The 21942-nt window shown below is 44.4% G+C and overlaps 1 protein-coding gene across 8 annotated transcripts in view; it reads left to right on the top strand.

Moving 5' to 3' along the window:
• Nucleotides 1–21942, top strand: part of LOC134617496 (myomegalin-like) — a 51537-nt gene that overhangs the window by 22193 nt on the left and 7402 nt on the right. For 3 of the 8 annotated variants that reach the window (XM_063462749.1, XM_063462754.1, XM_063462750.1), the window contains exons 1-31: nucleotides 4713–6759; nucleotides 8071–8208; nucleotides 8311–8430; nucleotides 8513–8605; nucleotides 8709–8933; nucleotides 9010–9168; nucleotides 9297–9404; nucleotides 9808–9945; nucleotides 10276–10455; nucleotides 10602–10796; nucleotides 10896–11078; nucleotides 11168–11284; nucleotides 11369–11449; nucleotides 11559–11662; nucleotides 11785–11927; nucleotides 14222–14337; nucleotides 14442–14617; nucleotides 14715–15069; nucleotides 15534–15738; nucleotides 15859–15975; nucleotides 16065–16324; nucleotides 16428–16642; nucleotides 16792–16909; nucleotides 17037–17154; nucleotides 17241–17295; nucleotides 18934–19181; nucleotides 19796–20044; nucleotides 20164–20295; nucleotides 20380–20496; nucleotides 20572–20779; nucleotides 20866–20987. In XM_063462749.1, the coding sequence (XP_063318819.1) occupies nucleotides 5425–6759; nucleotides 8071–8208; nucleotides 8311–8430; nucleotides 8513–8605; nucleotides 8709–8933; nucleotides 9010–9168; nucleotides 9297–9404; nucleotides 9808–9945; nucleotides 10276–10455; nucleotides 10602–10796; nucleotides 10896–11078; nucleotides 11168–11284; nucleotides 11369–11449; nucleotides 11559–11662; nucleotides 11785–11927; nucleotides 14222–14337; nucleotides 14442–14617; nucleotides 14715–15069; nucleotides 15534–15738; nucleotides 15859–15975; nucleotides 16065–16324; nucleotides 16428–16642; nucleotides 16792–16909; nucleotides 17037–17154; nucleotides 17241–17295; nucleotides 18934–19181; nucleotides 19796–20044; nucleotides 20164–20295; nucleotides 20380–20496; nucleotides 20572–20779; nucleotides 20866–20987 (6130 nt within the window). In that variant the 5' untranslated portion in view covers nucleotides 4713–5424. Of the gene's footprint in view, nucleotides 1–1221; nucleotides 1276–4712; nucleotides 6760–8070; nucleotides 8209–8310; nucleotides 8431–8512; nucleotides 8606–8708; nucleotides 8934–9009; nucleotides 9169–9296; nucleotides 9405–9807; nucleotides 9946–10275; nucleotides 10456–10601; nucleotides 10797–10895; nucleotides 11079–11167; nucleotides 11285–11368; nucleotides 11450–11558; nucleotides 11663–11784; nucleotides 11928–14221; nucleotides 14338–14441; nucleotides 14618–14714; nucleotides 15070–15533; nucleotides 15739–15858; nucleotides 15976–16064; nucleotides 16325–16427; nucleotides 16643–16791; nucleotides 16910–17036; nucleotides 17155–17240; nucleotides 17296–18933; nucleotides 19182–19795; nucleotides 20045–20163; nucleotides 20296–20379; nucleotides 20497–20571; nucleotides 20780–20865; nucleotides 20988–21942 lie in introns of those variants that run through there. The other 5 variants (XM_063462752.1, XM_063462753.1, XM_063462755.1 and 2 more) reach the window with 4 other exon arrangements.

Here is a 21942-nt window from a genome sequence, read left to right on the forward strand (position 1 = left end):
GCACCAAGGCATCACTGAGCTCCTGGGCAGTCTGAAGTGCAACCTGGCAGCATCATATGGACCAAAGCATAATGTCCCAGAGGTGGTCTACTGGATTTAGATCACGTGAGTGTGGGGGCCAGTCAAGGGTATCAATTCCTTCATCTTCCAGGGACTGCCTGCATACCCTCACCACATGAGGCAGGGCATTGTCGTGCACCGGTAGGCACCCAAGACCCACTGCACCAACGTAGGGCCTGACAATGGGTACAAGGATTTCATCAATACCTAATGGCAGTCAGGGGGCTGTTGCCTAGCCTGTAGAGGCCACACCAGTGGCCTGCTAGAAGTCTTTTTCTAGCTCTGACAGTGCTCATCCCATTTCTCCTTGCACAAAGGAGCAGATACCAGTCCTGCTGATTGGTTAAAGACCTTCTACAGCCCTGTCCAGCTCTCCTAGAATAACTGTATATCTCCTGCATGCTCCTGAGACTGTGCTGAGAGACACAGCAAACCTTCCATCCTGGAGGTGTCCAGGTATCACCTTATGTTACTGACTTTAGCCAATGCAAAACTAGTGATAAACGTCAGAAAAGATGATGTCAGTGGCCTCCACCTGTAAAATCATTTGGGGGCGGGTGTCTCATTGTTGTCCCTCTAGTGCAGTTATGGTTAATTCCTTTAAGACCAAAGGAATTGAAACTGCTTAACAACCCCTCTGTTACTTAAATGACCACATCAATATCCTAGAAGCTTAAATGAGTTGATGATTTATGCTGATTAAAATGTGTTCCTTTATTTTATTACATTTTTTATGTATTTTTGGAGCAGTATATTATATATTATATTATAATGGACCCTGAAGTGCATGTGTGAAATGCAAAACCATGGATACTTTATATAAGCTGTCTAATGTTACTGCATTCCTCTGGACCACCATGTCTCCTCTGGCCAGACTTCTGTTCTAAAAAGACATCCTTAAAGCAGCATGTGTTCATGCCTCAGCCATATTTTACCAGCTATTCATGTAGGTCGCAAGAGCTGTTGCATGCACCAAATAACACTTAAACGCATGGATATGATTAAAACAGTGTCACAAATACACAAATAAATAAAAGAATATAATATAGAAATATATTAGATACAAATTTCTCCTTTCTTTTTTCTGTGTGTATTCCTGGGTTGGCTGGAGCTATTAGTTTTTTCACTCGACAATTTTAACCTCTCTTTTCTTTTACACAGTTCTATCAGGAGGAACTTGGTCAAGAGAGGCTGCGCATCGAGCAGGAGATGCAGGTATGTGGATTTTAGTATTTAAAACGGTGCTGGATCATTAGCTTTCAGCTGTTATGTTCTATCCAAAGTGTGAGAGCGGTTTCACACAGTAGTGAAGAATATTTTGATAGACTCTGCCTCCTTATGGACAAGTGACACATTGCATTGATATGACTAGCACAGACAGACAGTTAAATGATTTGTAGGTGACAAGAAATGATCTATAGTATTTAAGAATTTTTACAGTGTGTACAGTGCATTTTTGCTCATTTTACCCGATTATATCACTGAAAAAGATAAAATAGCAGCAAGAGCTCAAAGAACGATCTCTTAACAATATCATGAGAAAAAATAAGTAAAATACTCTGAAACTAAGCTGAAACTACATTTTATATATATATATATCTATATATAGATATATATATATATATAGATATATATATATATAGATATAGATATAAGAAAAGGACCATGAGGCAGAAAAAAGAAAACTATTTTGCTTTTTGAGGCTGTAATGTATAGTGTATTGCTTAAGGATTCTAGTGGTAGCGAGAGCCATCTTACTGGGGGCTTATCTCATCACGAGAAGTGCCAGAATCTCATTACATTTACAGGCTTCAGCTGCAGTGACATCCTCAAGGGCACACTTCTCTCCTGATGCATGATGAAACTACGAATGGAGAGGGACTATTACTTGAACAGCAACTCACTGTAACCTGGACAGAATCTCTACCCTGTTGAGTAGAGATCTTGTAGGGATTAATACTTAAGAACACAGTGTGCGTTTAGCCTTACTGAACCTGTGCAGCGGTGGTTCTCTGTATTTGAATTTGTCAGCATTTGCTGCAAACATATTTGTTGTCAGGCGAGTTTTGTTTTCAGGGAGGCTGTGCAGGCGTTTTAACTTGTAAATCATTTCTGAATAAAGGATGCAAATACACTTGTTAGGCAGGCTCTCTGTTCAGATTTCAGACGGGTCACACGTATGGGTAAAAGCATGTGTGTATGAGTGAGTGTGTGCCTCGGTCAGTGTGCAGTGAAAGGGGAAAAAAAGCTGAGGCAGCAATGGCAGCTGCGCTATGGCACAGCATTTAGTTACTAGGGTAACAGTGGAATTTGCATATGATCAGCAACCCTCTGAGTGTGGTACGTGGTATATATGAAAATTGTTGGCTGGATTCAGACTGCTCATGTGTTTAAAAGCTGATATTCAAATTTTCATGAGGCTGTTTGACTTTGCAAAATCAGAAGAAGGTGATTGTTTTTGAAGTATAAGTACAGTATATATGTGCAACTGTATATAATACATGCTATATATATTATATGCCTCTTCCGTATTGCTGAATTGGTTTCTAAATCAGTGGAAGAAACTGTTGTTGTGTGTTCTTACCACAGCTTTGTTTACATGTCCTCACAAACATCCGAAGAGAGCATGTAAGAATGAATTTAACTGGGTTTGTGTGTGTGTGTGTGTGTGTGTGTGTGTGTGTGTGTGTGTGTGCGTGTGTGCGCGTGTGTGCGCGCGCGCACGTTTCCATGAGGAGCCATCCTTCACGTACATGTGTGCATGCAGGCGTCTCACTGGTTAGCAGTTTAGCAGCTCTGGTTTCAGCCAAACTATCGATAGGTCAGATTGACCTTTGAGTGCTCGGCGACCCCGACACTGATATCAGGTTGTGTTGTTTCAGACAGACACCCGCCGTAAGAGCTCATAATTAGCTCCCCGGACACCACAGACACTTAGCCAATAATTGTCTGCAGAGAAGAGCAGGCTGGACATGAATATAATCTGAAACCTTGTAACATATTAATTTCCAGGATCTCTTTGTCAGGAATAACATGCGTCAGTGTAGACCTCTGAAGCAGTTAAAAAGCGAGACGTTTCATAGTAGTTATGAGCATTCGAGTTCTCATTAAATCTGAAAGAAAAAAATGTTCAGTTGCATCCTTCCCACATATGGCTATCTGCAGCTAAACCTAATTTTAGAGAAAATGACTCAGGTTCAGCAATTAGTCTTCACAAAATCAGCAATCAAAGACACATTAGTGAGGATTTCCAGTCTCATTCTCTGCTCTGACGCAGTACGGCTGCTTTCAGAGAGAAAAATGGTTCACGGCAGGCTTCACACTGCATATATCTGCTTGGAACTCACAGTGTGACCATCTGTTTGTGCACCCAGGCAAACAAAAATCATAGCCGCTGCAGAGCTGAACTTACACGGTCAAATGCAGGATAAAGCTCTGGTTGTTTGGTCATTACAGTCCAACCATTGCTGAAATATCAGCACCATGGCAACAGAAAATAATTGTAATAATATTGTGCTGGTCTAACGAGGGCACTATTTACAGACTAAAGCCACCATGGCAATCGTGTTATAATCATATAATGATGTTTGATACTTTTGTTAATAGCAGGGCAGTTAATTGTGTTTTTAAGTGTGTCAGCGTATCCATTATTATTATTATTATTATTATTATTTTATTATTAATTAATAAATTATTAATTTAGTTAATGACAAACAATTTGATATCTGATAAGAAACTCTATTAAGAGTTTATTTTCATATGCAGCATCGCTGGCTCGTTGCAACACAGGTGTTTTTTGTTAACTGTATTTATTGATTAGTATGTGATATCTTCTATTTTTAGTCTGCAGAGCGTCTGCCTGACGACTGAAGGAATAAAGGTCAGGAAGGGGACTCTGGAAGAAACAGAGCATACATTTATTAACCTCGGAGGTCTTTTCTGTAGTTTATAATTGCGTGTAGTGGTCTTCTTAATTCTAAATTATTAATGCTTAAAGAAATGTACAATAGTTTTGCGCGCGCCCGTGTGTGTGTGTGTGTGTGTGTGAGAGAGAGAGAGAGAGAGAGAGAGAGAGAGATGGGCTGTGTCATAATATTTATGAATGTCTGGAGTGATTTGAGTCCCCAGGTTGACTTGCCTTCGCTGATAATTCAACTGGTTATTAGATAATATTACATTTTATTTTATGAAATGCAGCTGTTTAATATAAATGTGTGCACTGTTGTTCTTTTTCATTCATCCTCAATAAAAGCCCACTTTAAGGGTTAGCATGCGACCATGCTAATACAGCTAATGTGAACTGTATAAAACAAATATAACTTGGAGACGTTTAATTTTATAGATTAGCGTCGTGCTACTGGGCTTTTCACCTGTTCAGTCAGGCGGACGGAGCTTAGCAAACCGGGTAGGAGGAAGTAGCAGACTCCCGGGGGAGCGACTCTCTTTCCTGTTTACAAATAAACCCAAATTAGAAGAGATGTTATTTAGGGATTAATTTAAATATGCGTTTTAAAACGAAAGTGTCTATGTTTTGAACCGGTATCTCAGCGGGAGTTAAACTGCGAGCATCCCTGAACGTCTTCACCGGGCTTCTCAACTCCCCCTCGTTTTCCCTGAATGGTGCGCTCCAACGCTGCAGGTCTGGTTCGGGCAGGCGCTTCGTTATCTGACTGGAGGACATCCGACTGGAGTCCGGTGTGTCGTATCTCTGCCTGTAGCTGCTGTAACAGCTCTGAGATGAACAGACAGCCTTTGTTTGGGACACAGACGCCGCCGGAAGAGTCAGAGGATCGTCCTCGGACGCCTGTTACTGCTCGGTGTCCGCGTACTGGGCAGTAGATCCCGTCGCTTCCCGGTCATGATGAACCTGTCGTCGTTCGGAGCGGCTCGCGCCTCCGTGATGGTGCAGAGGCACGTGCGGCTGTGTTGGGAAATGCGAGATACGATGTTTGTTTTTTTCGATAGCGTGAGGACACTTTAAAGATAAATACTGCGTCTGATTCACGAGACATTACCTGACCAGTGTGCGCCATTGCGATTCACCTGCCCCTCCATCAGATGAACGGGGATCCTGGATGTCTTTGGATCATAGCTACAGTATGAACTGATCTTACAAGCTCTTTTTTGTCTACCTCCTTTAATTTATCATGGACTTAGAAGTCATCGCATGCACTCGGGGAATGAGGAGCATTACACTGTCCTGTTTATGTTATTGACATCAGTGCTTGCTCTGAAGCTGGACATTGTGCTCTTCTTGCTGTTTATAAAGCAGCGCTGTCATTCTAAGGATCCATGTATCCTCACATCCTCATGTTATAGTAAATAAGATGTTCTGCCCCTCCCTGATAACTATAATACTGTGTAATGTTTGATCTCAAGATGAAGGAGGTGTGTCGTATTTGTGGACGGGAGCTCTGTGGCAACCAGCGAAAATGGATCTTCCATCCTGCTGCCAAACTCAACCTGCACGTGCTGCTCTCTTATGCTGTGGGGCAGGAGCTGACCCGGGACGGCAGAGGAGAGTTTGCCTGCTCCAAGTGCACCTTCATGCTGGACCGCATGTACCGCTTCGACACAGTCATCGCTCGTGTGGAGGCACTGTCCATCGAGAGGTTGCAGCGGCTCCTGCAGGAGAAGCATCGACTGAGGCAGTGCATCAGCGGGCTCTATCGGAAAACCAATTCAGATGAAGGGGCTGTAACATTAAGTGGAAGTGATGACGGACCAGGGGATGGGATGGTGGATATTTCAGGGCTAACTCATGCAAAGTATTGCGCCCTGCTCCAGGAGGATTTAGTCTACTCTTTGTATGAGTCCTGGGCAGATGACAGCCTGGACTGCCAACATCACCACCATCCTCAATGTCCTGCTGCTAAAGGGTCAGAGGTTACAGTTGAAGGCTCACAACGGTGTACGCCCAGCACTCCCAGAAGGTGCCGGGGATGTTCTTATTGGCGGGTGGCAGACTCTGATTATGAAGCTGTCTGTAAGGTGCCCAGAAAGTTGGCCCGGAGTATTTCTTGTGGGCCATCAACCAGATATTCAGCCAGTGTGGTTGGGGGAAGTGTGACTGGAGGTGGTGCAGGTGGAGAAGGAGAGAGGAAAAATGTGGAAGATTCAGAAGACGTCCCCTCCTCTCAGACTCTAGTTCCTGGATCTCAGGACCCCTCGAGGACCTCAGATAGTGATCGCACTTTAGCTGGGCGAGCCAGCTCAAGCCCCTCTATAGCATCCCTGGAGGCAGCTGAGGAATATATTCAGCCTGGAGCCATAACAGATGGATCCCTGAGCTCCCCAGTGGATGCAATAGAAGACCAGATATCTGACTCCCTCTCTGAGGAGCACATGGGAGCTCCACTTGGCCAAGCCTCTCCTAGACGCACTTTCTCTCTAGCCCTCTCTTTGCTGCAAAGCTGTGCTGTCTACCGGCCAGTCCGGAGCACAAAAGGGAGCAAGCTCCCAGTCTTTCTCAGACGAAGCTCCAGCAACGGGGGCACAAGGTTGTCCTTTACCGATCCCGTTATGGGAATGCCTTATGGAAGCCCAAACGGAGAGAGATACAATCACACACCAACACCTGAGCTGGATACCCCTCTGATCAGAGTGGACACTGGGCTGGATCAGGATCTGAACCTGGCAGACATGGAGAAATTATTTGAAGATTTGTACAAAGAGTATCCTCCTCCTCCTCCCCACCAGGTACAAAACCTTGATCGGAATGGGGATGTCGGCGAAAAGAGGAATTTCATTAGTGCAGAGTGACGGCGCTTGGTTCAGTAATGAAGTTGGCCTTTGATGAGCAAACTTGCTACATCTGCAGTAATCTGCCTGAACCAGCCTGACAGGCTTTGATGTTTGACACCGCGGCCTGCCCACAAAACCATTATCACCACATTTTAGCTTAACTATCCACATAATCCAGCTACACACAGCCTCTGCAGTTAGCTCTCACCCCAAAGGACCTGAGCTTCAGTAGCGTGCAGCCATGTTTAGTTGTGTGGTAACACTATACATTACACAAGCAGTCAGGTGTGGGTAGCATGGTCTAATTAGCTAGTCTGTGTGCGTGAGTGTGCACACATAAAGAACTAATGACGAAGCAAAGCATGGCACATTAGCGTATTTTAGTATTAATATCTGTGTTCTTCCAGCCTTTAATTTGTTACTCCTTATCTAATTTAGTCTTTATGATAAAGCTGAGTGTTTGCAGTGATGATACATGAACACAGCCTTTAGACAGATGAGTCTTGCAGTTTTTCCAGCCTTGCAAAACAAGATTTTCCGCTCCAGTATGTAAAGATAAATGTGTGTGGATGAGTTTTTGTGTATGCTGTAGTTAAAAAAAGTCTAATTTCTCTTACTCCTTTGTAATACCTTGTAGGGGGTATGGATTTGTCTGAAGCCTGTTTTTCCCTTACTATGAGCATGTGATCGCCGAGCGGGGAGTGCTCAGTGAATTAGGTTAGATATGGGGAGACGTTAAGACAAAGTGACTCCACTACTGCCCTATTTTCACTCAGAGCCCTTGAGGCAAAGTGATCCATGCGATGTCAGACCACTCTGTCATCTCAATACTGGTTGGCTACTAAAGTCACACTATTTCATGATAATACCACCTTCTATCTTAATGTGAAAAAAAAAACCTCTGAACTGCGTCACCCAAACGGCAAACATATAGTGATATTCTTCCTGTAGTGAAAGTTGAAATCATTTATATGCTGGTTATGTATGTATGTAGCAGGAGCACAGAGCACTTTGGGTAAACTCACTCATGCATGCAGATGCTCATAAACCACTCGAGTGGTTCTTTCCTTGTCATAGCGCACACACGAATGAACAGAGTTTATGTATCTTGTGCACAAAAAGTATTACGTAATATGCTGTGGTGGTTATATAGGCTTTCTATTTTTTATGAATTTGAGAAAAATGTGTTTTCTAAAAATAATTCAGCTGCTAGATATTGTGATTAGATTTTATAAGGTTAAACTCTGACGTCTTAACCTTTTGCAGAGTCTTGTTGAAGAGCAGCAGAGCCAGCTGAACCAGTATGAGTGTGCGGCCGGTCAGTGTGTCAGCGAGCTGCAGAAGGCCCAGCTCCAGGTCCAATCCCTGCAGGCCAAGATCCAAGAGAGCGAGGCCAACAACATGGTGATCCTCATTAAAACACATTACAGCAGCTGGATATGTTCTTTTATTGTGCATGAGAGGCCTGATGGCAGCCTAACCTAACCTTTCTGCTTCCGTCTGTAGAAGCTGCAGGAGAAGCTGAGTGAGATGGAGTGCGAGCTACGTTCGCTTCGCCAGGCCTCTCAGAGTCAGGAAAGAACCATTCAGGGCCTCACAGAGTCTCTCAGCACCAAAGACAGCGAGGTGTGTGTCTGTTTGTACCTAAACAAGGATCGTTGTGACATGATTTGTAAACCTGTTGTAAACTTGCTGATTCTGCTCTAAGGCCCAGGAGCTGTACCAGCTGATTGAAGGGCAGAACACCACACTTTGCAAGCTGCAGGAAATAGCCCATCACAGCCAGCTTGCTCAAAGCAAGGTGAAACTTTTGACCTGTTTTTTAATCAAAAACGTAAATGTTGTCCTCAGTGTGAAAACATGTTGTCTTTTTGACCTTGGTCTGTGGTCGTTCCTTTCTTCAGGCTCCGGCAGGAGTTAGCGAGTCCTTGGCGCTTGCTCAGCTGCAGGGCGAGCTGGTCGGGGTGCAGAGCTCCCTGTTCTCTCTTGGGCTGGAGCTGGAGGCCAGCCAGAGGAGTCTGAGACAGAGCCAGAGGCAAGCCGATGACCTGATGAGGTTCAAGGAGAGACTAAACTCAGATCTACAGGAGGCACTGCAGCACAGAGAGGTCACCGAAAAACACAATCAGGTCAGTCTGGTTGTGACAGTGTGAGTAAACCAAACATGTTACACAGCACGTTTAACATACTTTCTTTCTACTGCAGGACCTGCGCTGCGCCCTTCACAAACTTCGCACTGAGCTTCAGGCCAAAGAAGCAGCTTTAAAGGAGAGCGAAGCAGAGAAACACGCTCTGACGCAGGAGAAAGACCGGAGCGTCGCACAGCTCAAAATCGCTCTGCAGGACAAGGAGCAACAGTTGCAGGTGACGTGCACAATCCCACACAGTCTGCTTACATAATATATATACTGTGTATATTTATACAGTATATATATATTAGGCACACACACACACTTCTTTTGTAGCCCATCTAAAAATATATTAATCTGTAGGAGTACTCAGAGATGGCGGAATCAACGGGAAGCTCCAAACCAAATCCAAGAGACGCCCTGCTGGAGAAACTGAGGGAGCGCATTAAAGAAAGAGACAGAGCTCTGGAGGTAAACAAGCACACAGATTCACAGCAGGGATTTGTGGCAGATACTGAAAACAACTCATTTCAGCCACGGTTACATTCGCCTCAAGTACACTGTGTGATTCATGAACAAACTGGTGTGCATTCATTGTCGGGACAATGGGAAGGCTTTTAGTCACAAAAGAGTATCAGTCAAGAGTCATGGGCACACAGCAATACAGACTCACAAACCAAAAGGTCAGTGTGCAGTAATATTTTACTGCAGTGGGAAGAAATATATGAATTAAAAAGGTGACGATGAAAAGCATGTAATAAATCGCTTGGTGTTAGCTACTGCATAGCTAAACATTTTATGCAGTAAACTACAAAACTATGAAGTGCAAAGAACACGGTGAAGGTTAAGGATGCTTTTCCATCGCTGCCTGCAGCAATCCATCGATGACAAGTTCCGCTGTGTGGAGGAGCGTGAGGGCCAGGTGAGGAGGCTGCAGCTGGCTCTGAGAGAGAAGGAGCGAGACCTGGAGAGACTCCGCTGCATTCTGTCCAACAACGAGGAGACCATCACGGTACGCTCGCGACACGCAGCATCATCATGTCAGAACTGTTTGGTGTGGAAACACTAGAACATACATATTATGCAGATTAAAGCTCACAGTTTAAAACAAGCTTGAACCAACAAACCAGTAAGCCAAGTGCATCATATTTAATAAATTGTGAATAAATTAAATTTTTTTATTTGTCATAACGCTCAGTAAACTCGCTCAGTAAACTCTCCATTTTCAAGAAAATTGAATTTTTCTGGCAGTTATTTCATGCTTCAGGTTTTATAGCATTAAACATATTACTCAGTATCTAAAGTTATGCACTGATATATTTTTGGTGATCGTGACCACCAGAGTCTTGACGGTTTGGTGCGGGGTAAAGAGCTGGAGCTGGAGCAGGCAGCAGAGGCCTACAGGAACCTCCAGTGGTTGAAGCAGCAGAGCGACGAGAAGGAGAGAAACTCCCTGAGAGAGAAAGACACCATCATAACCCAGCTACAAGCAGCACTACAGACACGCAGCCAGGAGGCTCAGGTACACACTGACATTTACAACAGGTTTCTGTTTCAATTATTCTCGCGGTGTAAATGTTCAAAGCTTTGAAAAACCATCCCATGTCGACAAACCTGTCTCACCAGTTTCTTACTAATTGCTCTGTTTGTTGTGTTGTGCGTGTGCAGGATCTCACAGCTGTCCTCGTCGCCAGAGTTCAGGCCGGTCCCACTGAGGTTGTGGAGGAGCTGAAGGCTCGGTTGGCTCTGAAAGAGAAACTCTTCCAGGAGCTTTTGGGAGACCGCAGCCGGCAGTCTAAGGAACACCAAGCACAGATCCAGGATCTGCTCAGCACTCTCAGCTCCAAAGACCAGTATCTGCAGGTGGGCGACATCGTGACATGGAAGTGGCAGATTATAGGATTGGGCCGTACAAAAAGGCGGTTCGGGAAGATAAATTGTAACCTGATCTTTCTCTCTCAGGACTACTCCTACAGGCTTTCCTTAGTGATCAGTGAGCGGACTGGCCAGCTACAGGAGCTTCGCAAGCAGCTGTCAGAAAGAGAGCAGGAGCTGCATGAACTGAGATGGGACAAGGAGAGAGACACGGGAGGAGAGACGGAGCATCTGCAGAGTCTCCTTAAAGAGAAGGAGGCTTTTATCAAGGTACTTGCTCCGACATTTTCCCTTGGCTGTTTGTCTTTCTATAGATCCTGTACACCTGGTGTTCACAGGCTACTTTATCACACTGTCAGGAACTGATGAAGGCCCAGGAAGAGGCCAAGCAGCCGTTTTCCAAGGAGAGCGAGGCAGAGATCAAGGCTCTGAAGGAAGACATGCAGCTGGTGCTGAAAAAGGAGGCAGAGGCTCAGGTATCAGTGAAGCTCTTGAGCTGATGCACTAAAATTTCATGTTTTTTAATCTTTAAGTCACATCTTTGGGTTCTTTTTCTGCAGAAGGAGATCTCTGCTCTGCGTTCGTCTTTAGCTCACCAGCAGTCAGAAGGAGATGCCACAAAAGACAGCACTGATCACAAAGTATGATTATTGCTTCATTTCAAGTTGCTTAGACAGTGTTTAGACATTTGTATTCCTTAGGAAGTAACCACTTTACTCCTTTTTAACCCTCCCCGCCACTGTGATTCAGCATGTGCTTGAGCAGCTGGTATCAGAGTACAACAAGCTGAATGACGCCCTGAGGGCAGAGAAGAGGTTATACCAAAATCTCACTCACATTCATAAGAGTGACAGGTAGGGAAATTCCACGCAGGTCTTGTGACACTCTGGATTCCTGCAAAGCTTTTTTTGTCCTTTCTTTTTTAAAAAACAAAACAAAAAAACACCATTTTGTTCTCCTCTTTTTGATTTTGCAGCAGCTCAGAGAAGATCCAGGCCCTCCACATGGAGTTGGATTCAGTTCAGGCACTCCGCAGACAGCTGGAGGAGGTCCTCTCTCGGACCCGTAACACGGCCCTGCTACTGGACAGGGCAGCTAAAAGGCAGCCTGACTTTGGAGGTGGGAACGGGCAGGGTCCAGCCTCCAAGGCTGCAAGCACCATTGTCACCTGATGCTCTGTGTGACCACAGCACCACTCAGTGACACTCTAAATGTGAGATGGAGCTGTCTCCAACCACTGACGGTCAGGTTTATGAAACATTGCGTTCCTGAACTAAGAGAAAGAGATCTATATTTAAAAAAAGCCAAAATCTGACCCTCAGTGTGCAGGCAGCTTTGTCCAAATAACACAAACACTCCTCTTAATGGTATGAAGTGAAAATGTGCAACTCAGAGTTTAATTTATTAATATATTTTGTGAGTGTGGTGTGAATCTGTTTGGGTTTTTTTATATTGTTTTTTTTGAGGATTGCCTGCATATTGCTTTGTAGCTCGATTGTTCTCTATTGCCATTTCTGTGTACTGTCTCTCACCGGTGTCGCTCTTCCAGCCTTACTGTCACAGTGAAGTCACGTCTTGTGGAGAAATTCAAGCTCATGCCTTACAGTGAAACGTCTCACCATCCATCATTTGTTTTATATCATCTGTTTGTCAGCAGGATTGTGCACGCTTAGCGAAGGCCCAGGAAACAAATCCAAAAAAGATGGCCTCGTACTTTCCTTTAGTTCTGTGTTAGCTCTGATAGATATGCATGATAGAGTAGGCTAGTCGTTTTAGATATAAGCTGGCAGATGCTTTATGTTGTAGTAATTTGATATGATATGCATATTTTTAGCATCTCTGCTTCTAGATCCAGCTTTGTACAGAGATAGGATAATCTACAGTCTAGACAGTGCTCTCTATTAATCACAGGAGATGTGAACACCAGAAATAAATCTTGCATATGAATTATTTATATGAGGTAGAGTACATTTCCTAGGGATTTTGTGCCCCCGATCTTTTCATCTAGCCTCACAGATGGAATCACCGTCAAAGCTCCTTCTATTTCTTCTTATTTTGTGTTTTAAATGCATCAAAAATAAACATGTGCTGGCTTTTTGTCAAAAGCACTTCTGGTATGGATTTCTCTTTATTGTGTTTAATTAGGAAACCTGAAATCCTCCATTTATTCCTTGACATACCTTCCTCCTTTCCCCTTATATCAACCCACAGTATATATCATCTCTCTGAACCTTTACCCAGCATAGAAATATTATTTACCCGCCCTCCTCAGCCTCTCAACTTTGCCTTTTTTTTGTCCTAAAGTGTAAATTTAAAACCATATGAACACGTGCTAGAACTTTTAATGTATAAATACAAAGGCAACAAACAGCAACGTGTATTCTTAAAACAAACTCGGTCCCAATTAATTTTCCTTCATGTCCTTTCTCCCTCATGCATGATAGTGTGGCATGGTTTTCATGTTTGCATGGCTTCCACTGTAATGCCCAATGAGATATTCATAAACACAAAGCCCGTGTGACCGGTCACTCAGTGTCCTCACGATCTAGCTTGAATAAAAATACACTTCAGGTCCCTCTTCCTACACCTTCTTCATATGTGGTGACATTATGTAGTGTTACAGTGTGTAAACAGGGTGCCACATTACACCAGTTAAGCCTGCAGGGACACATTACTCAATCAGTATTGCCTCAGCAGTTTTGCCGAGTTTCCTGCCCTCTCACTAACAACACAGAGACATTTAGTGCTGTATATTTAACTGTTATGCTTCATTAAAGGTGGACACATTCTGATAATTAACGCCCGTTAAACTTGCTCTGACTATGAAACAATCCTTTAATATGTCCCCACAATGCAGTGAGTAACTCTAGACACAAACCCACACCTATGATTCACATATAGCTCTGCACAGTGTGTGCGTGTGTGTGCGTGCGGAGGCCTATTATGTGAAACAATTTCCCTTAGAAATTCTTTTCAGTCACTTTCCTGATGTTCCTGCTCTCTTTGTGAGTGTGTATACGATATTAAAAACAGAACAGAGAAGAGAACATGCGGTACTCAGTCACCACAACCTCCTTTAATCCCTGCAAACAGTCGTTACCCTAAATCTGCTACAGTTGTGTCATTTTTAGGTGTTTAAAGTGGCTCTCACACACACACTGTTACTGAGTGCACCGGTTTTTTGGCTGGCTTGCAACTTATGACATAACATTTCCCTTAAGTCCCATGACTTCCAAAGTGGTGATTCAGTGGAGAGAGAGAGAGGACTGTGGAAAGAATGGGATAGAGAGTGGATGCCGGGGAGGGAGAGGCTTAAAAACTACAGGACTGAGAAGAAAACCAGGGGGTTTGAGATTTAAAGAAAAGAACCAAAGCAAGTGGATACTTTCCCTAAATGGTCATTCTGTTTCCAGAGCTCAGCACAGAGGAGGAAGAGGGAGACGATGAAGACGGCAGCAGTGAGGAGTTCACAGACAGCATAGAGGAGGATGACGATAGCGTGAATGCCAGAAGTTTGACCTCCGGTCAGGTAAAGTGCTTTTACTAACACTTCACTGTGACCATTAAGAGCATCTCACCTACTCCCATGACTTAAAGGGTAAGAACTAAGAAGTATTTTTTCTAACTCTGTAGACTTCTGTTAAGGCTCAAGGACCTGAGTGTGTGACCCGAGGGCTGGTGAGGGGGGCACAATCCCAGAGAGCTGATGTAAAGCAGCTCGATGAAGCAAGGAAGACACTCGAGTTCGAGCTTGAAGAAATAAAGTCACAGCTGGAGAGGGATGGATACACCTCTGTATCTCAGATGAGGTGTGTAATTTGCTTTAAATTACTTATTGTTTACCTGATCGTGCTGTGTTTGATGGCACCATTATGCTTATTTGTCCTTCTGTTCGACTTTTGCTAGGAGTGCCCTGCAGAAGCTGCAAAGGGAGAACCAGGCCCTAAAAGAAAACCAGGTACGAGCTGGAGTGGTGGGGACAAACACAGAGAAGAGTCTGAGCCCAGAAGAAGAACAGGAAGAAGAAGAGGAGGAGGAAGAAGAAGAAGAGGAGGAGGAGGAAGAAGAAGAAGAAGAGGAGGAGGAGGAAGAGGATACTGAGGAAGAAGATGAACTGGAAACATCTCCGGTGCCGGCGGGGAAGCGAGGTCCTCCATGTGTTAGTCTGAGCAGCGAGCCAGGGAAGAGGCACTGCATGAGGCCATGCTCTCTGAACCTGGGCACACTGACATCTCACCATCTCACACACCAACCTGAAGCGGTAACACATCATGCCCTCATTATCTGATCATTATTACAGATTTAGTGTGATTCTCTTTAGTGTTAGAGAGAATAAAATGACCAGACAATTTAATACCAGAAAAAGTACTCAGATCATTAAATGTAACATATACAGTTTAGATGGGAAAATATGTTAGAAACAATTAAAGGGCAATAAAGTGTCACTTGTAAAGTTTAATTTAGAAAGTTAGTCTGATACTGCTTATAATTGGATCGTCAGTAATCCAGGTGTACTAAATAGTTGTACTAACAAGTTTAAATGTAATCATATTATTTGTCATGTTTTACATATAAACGCAGCTCTTAAAAAAGAATCAGAAACAGTCAGTTAATGTCTTGTTATATGTGATATTTCAGTGCAAGAGATGCTGTATGACTAAATAATTAAATGATGTGCCTGTGAAGATTACACATCAGTGTTGCTTAGAGGCTTTGCTTTTGCAGGAGACAGCGGTCGCTGGTGACAGCTCTCAGGTCAGAGCGCTCTGGCGAGATAAAGAGGATGGCCTCCGTGAACAGGCGTCTCGTCTGCACACTGATCTGACTCTGAGCCAGCAGGAGAACAGAGAGCTGCAAGAGAGGCTGATGGTGTCTGAGGCCACGGTCCAAGCTCAGGCCGAACAGCTGAAGGAGTACAGAGATCTGCTCAGTGAGTCACTCTGAGGAGCATGTATAAAGGAAGGCTGGGATGAGTTAGACAAATACATTTAAACATATTTAATTATCTGGTATAAAGGAATGAAGTAAGTTCTGCCTCATGTCTGTGCAGCTGAGACGTCTGTCCAGCAGGCCAACAAGCAGGTGCAGGTGGATCTTCAGGATCTGGGTTATGAAACTTGTGGCCGGAGTGAGAACGAAGCAGAGAGAGAAGACACCAGCAGCCCAGGTGATGAACAAAGATCTGATTCATTTTAGACCAAAAACATGCTCTTTAAGATACTCTCATTAATCATGTCTCACCTCTCCTCCTTGCAGAGTTTGACGACCTAGAGATGTGCACATCGCTGTCCCATCCTCAGGACTGTGAGGGTGGTGGCTGGTACGCTGGAAGCTGCAGCAGTAACAGAGGCGCTTATGAAATGAGGGATGAGTCGGCGTCTCTCCAGCATCTGGTCCAGGATCTGCGCTCACAGCTGACTCGCTGTCACAAAGTGATCCGTGGACTGCAGCTCCGTGTCCGGTCTTTGTCTGCGACCAGCGACTACGCCTCCAGCTTGGAGCGCACCCCCCGCAAGGTACTGACTCACCAACAAATGCTGTACTTTAAATTTATTTAATGTTAAAGAAAAAGCAATTCAAAAAACAAGGTTTTTTTTGCTTTTCATCCTCACCCTTTAGGTAAACTGGGCGCTTGAAAGATCACCAGCCCCGAGTGGTGTGGATGAGGATGAAGGTTGGTTATCTGATACCCAAGGGGCTCGTCCAGGGTCCAAGCCCAGCAGGGAGCTCCAAGAACTGATGGAACGAGTCGCGTCGCTGGAGGCTCAGTTGAAAACTACCAGATCGGAGGGCAAAGGCCAAGCAGAAGAAGGGAAATGTGCCACCTGGCCTGGGTAGGTTAGCAGCGATAAAGTGGCAGTGTTGCACATTTACTTTTTATCTAGAATCAGTTGATGTATGCACATGAGAGCGAGACTAATCTCCCTTAACACTGCGGTGCATTTTGTCCCTGTGGTGGCTGTTTGTCTTCCGCACTGTGCAGGAAGTACAACTCTCTGATCCAGGCTCAAGCTCGTGAGCTGTCCCACCTGAGGCAGCGGATGAGAGAAGGGCAAGGAGTCTGTCACATCCTGACCCAACACCTGGGAGACACCACCAAGGTGCTGCAAACACACTCATTAATTCAGTGATATTTTCTACATTTTATCAACATGGAGAGAGAATAAAGTTCTAGCAAAGTTCATAGCGCAGATTCTCACAGATGCACTAAACGTCAACAACTTTCAGGCTTTTGAGGAGCTCCTGCGGGCCAATGATATTGACTACTACATGGGTCAGAGCTTCAGAGAGCAGCTGGCACAGAGCACCGCCCTTGCACAAAGAGTGGTCACCAAGATTAGCGGACGTAAGGAACTTTTTTTTTTTTTTTTTTACTGTTTCTACTGTTATTTAAAATCTCACCGCTCCATCTTTCCTCTTTTCTCTCCACAGGAGAACGTGTAGAGAGCCATGACGACAAGACAGGCCACGAGTTGCTCGCCTTGCGGTAAGTGAGCTTGTTCATATCTACATGTGTAACGTGAGAATATGTAGGAGATTAAACTATTTTAGGGTGGTAGCAATTAAACCAAGGAGCGATCTTTGCTCAAAACCAAGTCAACCAGCAACATCTGGGGATGAAAAGTGAAGCCATCACTGTTCACTGAATAATTAGTTGAGCCTGGTTCCAAAATCAAGTCAGTCCCCAGAAACTGACACAGACTAAAATTTAAGCAGAAGCATGAAGATTCAGCCTAGCATGAAGATCAGTTTTGGTCTTTATCAAAACTGCAGTGTCACCTGCAGTTTTGTGATCTGTTGACCCCCACTGAACTTATTAGCTCACTTTGCAGCACTAAGTCTGTCCCGCTGATTAGTTTGCTCTGTCATGTGACACGCTGTGAGGAGCTGTCTGCATAGCTACTTATGTTGGAGAGAAGACAGAAGGTCTGCTGTTAATCCACATGCGGGCCACCACGCGGATCGTTTAAGTTACTCTAGCTGAACAGACAACTTCCAGGTGTCCACCCAGACAGGCTTTAAAATGCTCAGTGTTTCTGTATCCTTCACAGCTTGGCACACTGTTTCTGTTGGATTCATGCTAAGTCACTTATTCGTGGATTTCTGTTGTATTGACGCTTGCTGCTGTACTGATAAATATTTGTTTTGAAATATTTACCAGCGTGCAACATTTTTAAGGGTTATCAGGAAAGCTGGTGAAAAAAAAAAACAAAGACCCTTTTTTAAAAAAAAAGGGTCTGTAAGGCCTCTAGACCCACTTGTGACTTACTAGAAGTGATTTCTCATCTTCTATATAAATGTGTCTGCGTGGTCAGTTTGTCTCATTTAATTTCATTCAACTTTGGTTGCAATTCTTTTGGGTGCTTACACAGAAGATGTCCACATATCGCTGCATCACACACATTACTGATGCAAGAACAGAACAGGACATCATGTGATGTCTCCAAATTTGGGCCAGCCTATGAGGATGGATGATGACAGTGCATAAATTTACAGTAGTTAAGAACATAGTGTAGTAGCTATGCAAGCCTTTGATTTAGTAGTGATTTTAGAACAGCATAAAAAGTACCTAAAACTACTGTAATCCATGGCTTCCTGGAGCTAACACATAGTATGTTGTTGACAGGCATGAAGGCACTATTAACATAAAATACACATTAATAGGCATCTTATCAGGACTTATAAGCACCTCACACCTATTAGTTAATGCTCTTTAAATGGGCTTTAATATAAAGTGAGTTATCCTGTGCTCATATAGGGAAGAAGAGCTCGTTTTACAGTAATAGTTATGTTTATGTTGTCTAATATTACTGGAAAAAATTTTCCTTTCCTATTTCCTTCAATGTTGATGCGTTTTCTGTTTTCTGTGCATCCGAATGAAAAAACTGACAAAGAAGCAAATGTAAAAGCATTTACTTCAATTCGAGGAGGAACTAGTTAGACTTTCATCAGAACCTTGAACTCAAAAAACATTTTTTTGATCATGACTCAAGAGTTCGGAGGCTAATTCCTACAAAGAACACACAAATGTGTAATAGAATGAAATGAAAGTGATTAGGTTTAATATCTGAAAGGTCAGAGTTCAGTTTCACTGTGATATCATGATCCTTCTGTGCACGTGCAGGTTAAGTAAGGAGTTGCAGCAGAAAGATAAAATCATTGAATCACTCCACACGAAGCTGCAGCACCGTCCCGAGACCCCGTCCAGTTGCCACGCCCTCTCTGAGACTACGGACCAATCAGATAGGACCTCCTTGGTGTCCGATGAGTACCAAACCAATGAAGACTTGGAGCTGTGCTCTGATTTGGACACCAGGGAATATCAGGAGGAACACCGACTCCGGCAGCCAGGACTTGGATTAGATCCGGAAGGTATTGTTGATGTTTAATCTCTCTTTCTGTGAAATGCATCTTTCTATCATTTCACCTTCCATTCCCCTCTTTTAGTCCGTTCCTCTATCCCACCACCTCTTCCTCCTCCTCCTCTTCGTGGCCTCCTCAAGTCTTCAAGCAGCTGTCCCAACATGCTTTGCACAGCCGCTGTGGGTTTGACCAGAGGTAGGGGAGTCACAGACGGCTGTTGACTTGCAAAGATCTTTTTTTTTTTCCTCCTCATCCTTTCGTCTTCTGTGTGTGTCCTGTCATTCTCCTCCAGCCCTTTTCAGTGAGCCTGTCTCCTCCTCCCTCTCTATCCCCTCTGGCCCTGATGGCTGGGGTCACGAAGTTATGTTTGACCCCCGGCCCAGAGCTCTCTCTGTGATGGCTGTTCGCCCAGAGCTGGACACGCTGTACAAACAGATGAATGAGCAGAATAGGGGTGAGGGGCCAAAGAGAGTGTGCCATGTGTGGAAAAATACTCAAAACCTGTCTGAAACTACAGTCACGCTTGGAATTGTATAGAATGTTTGACTGATCTCTTACAATTTGTGTGTGTGTGTGTGTGTACGTGTGTGTGTGTGTACGTGTGTTTGGATGGCTGGCTACAGGCTTCCCAGAGCCTCATGACAAGGCTCTGTTCACCCTTTCACCTAATCAACACAACCAGCATGGCCTGTCAAGCTACAGCCAGCTATCCCATCATGCCTTTCAACCCTACCAACTGGGGGGCATCCCTACAGGCCACTTAATGAAGTCTGACTCAGGTTTAATGTCAGGGGGGCCTTTGTGGGACATGGAAAACTTCGTCGGAAGTTATTCTGGATCATCTCCGCACCAACCAGGAAGCAGCCAAACAGGTGTGACACACAAATGCAGTGAATTTATTTTTGGAACTTAAGAGCTTCTTTTTTAATGAACCGTGCATGAAGAAGTTGAATGAACAATACAACATTTTTATTATATGACTTTCTTTCAGGGGTAAATTTGATAGAGGAACACCTGCAGGAGGTGAGGTGTCTTCGCCAACGCCTGGAGGAGTCCATTAGGACCAATGAGAGGCTTCGTCAACAGCTTGAGGAAAAACTGGCCACCACTGGACGTGATGGAGGTAATGCAGCTTTCCACACTTGAGTAACAACAAACATCGGCACTTCTTTGTCTCTACAAAATGACACAATGTGTTTTTTTCCAGGGGCTCCAACCAACATTTATATTCAGGGACTGGACACAGTCACTCAGCTGTCCAATGAGATCAGAGTCCTGAAGGAAGAAAACTTGGGTCTGCAGTCCCGCTTGCAGGCCAGCACAGGTACTTCAGTATAAAGGCAACAGACATTTAAGACAGTTTGTTTTGTTTTTTGTTTTTTTAAATAAACCCATTCAGTCTCTCCTATGCTCTCAGACACAAGTGAGGAGGTGGTGCAATTGAGGGAGGCGGTGTTTACAGCACGTGCTCGCCTGAAGCAATCAGAGCTGGAAGCTGAGCAGTGGAAGGAGGAACTCAGGCGCCTTCAGGCCCACAGTCAGGAGCAGGGACAGCAGATTCACACATTAAGGCAGGAGCGACAGGCGGGGCAGGAGAAAACCAACAGGTGTGTGCAGATAATGGCTGTGTCTGTCTGCGTGTTCACATCATCGCAAACTGTTTTATTACTATAACGTATCTGTGCATTATCAGGCTCCAGCACGAGGTGTCACTACTCCAGCAGCAGCTATGTGAGAGCAGGGAACTGATCCACTCCCTGCAGAGCGAACTACACGTCTATGATCGAGTGTGTTCCAGCACAAAGGCCAACAAAGGTCAGTCTATCAAATTAGCTATACACAACATGCTACCATAGATATATAGACATATATACAGCTGGAGTGACTACACCAAGGCTAGGCTGCAGACTCATCAGTCCCACGGTCCTGAAGTCCCATGCTGCACAGCAGTCTGGCATTCTGCAACATCTCCTAACTTGAGTCTGTAGGTAGCACAAAGGATGGTCCTGTCTCCATATCTATCTATCTATCTATCTATCTATCTATTAGGGGTGCAACAATACTGGTATCGGTATTGAACCGTTCGATACAGTGCTTTCGGTTCGGTACGCATGTGTATCGAACAATACAAAAATTTTTAATTTATTTTATCAACTTTTCTTCTGACGATGCTGTCTGTGTTGAGAGCTCAGTGGATCTGCGTTCGACTACTCCGCCTAGGCGGCACTGTCGAGCACAGATCCACTGAGCGCAGCGCAAGCTAGCAAGATAGAAGCTAAGCTCGTTGCAACACGGCAAACTGAACCTCCCCCACCCTCATTCAGATCTGGCCTTTGGAACTATTTTGGTCTTCATGTGAAGTATGACCCTGAAGGTAAGCGCTTCATGGACAAAAGTAAAACAGTATGTCGGATGTGCCACGCAGTGCTCAATTACATGGGTGGGAACTAGTGCGTTAGCGCAGTTTGCTCGTTAACGTGTTGACGCCGTCCAGCCCCACGCACGGGGCGATCCGCGGTAGCTCGTTAATGGAGATTTGCCGTGTTATGGCGTTAACGTCATTTCAGATTAACGCTGACAGCACTAGTGGGAACACAATGAATATGACTGCACATTTACTCCGACATCATCCTAGTGCAAAGACAAGTGGAAGCAGACAAAAACAACAAGCACGCATGCTACAAACTTTACCCGAGTCATTTAGACAGCCGTTAGCACATGATTCTCCTTATGGGGACCTGATATGTTTAATATGCTGCTGAGAATATAG

The sequence above is a fragment of the Pelmatolapia mariae genome, linkage group LG18 (assembly GCF_036321145.2).
Source record: "Pelmatolapia mariae isolate MD_Pm_ZW linkage group LG18, Pm_UMD_F_2, whole genome shotgun sequence".
Classification (NCBI taxonomy): Eukaryota; Metazoa; Chordata; class Actinopteri; order Cichliformes; family Cichlidae; genus Pelmatolapia; species Pelmatolapia mariae.